The 896-nt window shown below is 37.9% G+C and overlaps 1 protein-coding gene across 1 annotated transcript; it reads left to right on the top strand.

The window, feature by feature from the left end:
- Window positions 1-53: 53 nt before the first annotated feature.
- On the top strand, window positions 54-761 carry LOC109954202 (pleckstrin homology domain-containing family A member 4-like; the record flags this gene model as incomplete). Its single annotated transcript, XM_020589598.1, has 4 exons — window positions 54-134; window positions 253-351; window positions 475-547; window positions 661-761. Coding segments are annotated over exons 1-4 (342 nt in total), but the record flags the coding sequence as incomplete, so codon positions are not given.
- Window positions 762-896: the final 135 nt, after the last annotated feature.

The raw sequence follows: 896 nt of genomic DNA, 5'->3' as shown, positions 1-896 counted from the left end.
TCTTTTGTTTTTACCTAATTTTTTCAGCTGTAGTCTATATATGAATTCAGTTGTTTCCCTGCAGAATGGAGGACCAGGACAGAGTAAGCCAAGCATCCAGTGTGGCCACCATTTCTTACTTTCCTGGCATAAAGGTTTGTTTTCCAATTTGCATGACTACTGTGTTATTATATGCACATGTGGACAGCTTATTGTGACACTATTAACACAAAATATGTGTAAACTAATGTTTTATTTTCTTTATGTCAACAGGAAAGTGATGGAAAGGTGCAAACATTTGGGAAAAGATGTCAGGCTGCCAAGAGAGACCCCAACTGTCCTGTGGTCATTCGAGGATGGCTCAACAAAAAAGTAATGTTCTGTACATGTTGTTGTTGTTGTTGTTATTGTTTCATGGCCTACTCTGCAATTTTTAAAAACCATATGTGGCTAAGTTAAGCAAAGAGCAGCTTCTATTTAATCTCCCTTCTGCAGGACAGCTCTGGTTTGAAGCTATGGAAGAGAAGATGGTTTGTCCTCTCTAACTACTGTCTGTTTTACTATAAAGGTAATGAGCACAGCTCATAGCCAGCACTTTGACTGGGTAAAACTCTTTCTTGTGCTCTGAAAGTACAACACTGAATCTTTCCTTTTGTTCACTTCTTTTCTGACCTTCACCAGACAGTAGAGAAGAATCTGTGCTTGGCAGCATCCCACTTCCAAGCTACAAAATCCTGTTCTGCACACCACGAGAATGCAAGAACAGAAAATTCACGTTTAAGGTATCTTCATTTTATTACTCATTTGGTTTAGGTATTTAGAAGAGTATCCTATATATAAATATAGATCACTCTCACGTTATGTCCTTTAAGTATGGGTTGTTACTAGATTTGTGTTGATTTGCTCATGAAAGTCTG

Source organism: Monopterus albus, unplaced genomic scaffold (assembly GCF_001952655.1).
Source record: "Monopterus albus unplaced genomic scaffold, M_albus_1.0 scaffold4426.1, whole genome shotgun sequence".
NCBI classification, from domain to species: domain Eukaryota; kingdom Metazoa; phylum Chordata; class Actinopteri; order Synbranchiformes; family Synbranchidae; genus Monopterus; species Monopterus albus.
This window is presented reverse-complemented; position numbering and strand designations above follow the sequence as displayed.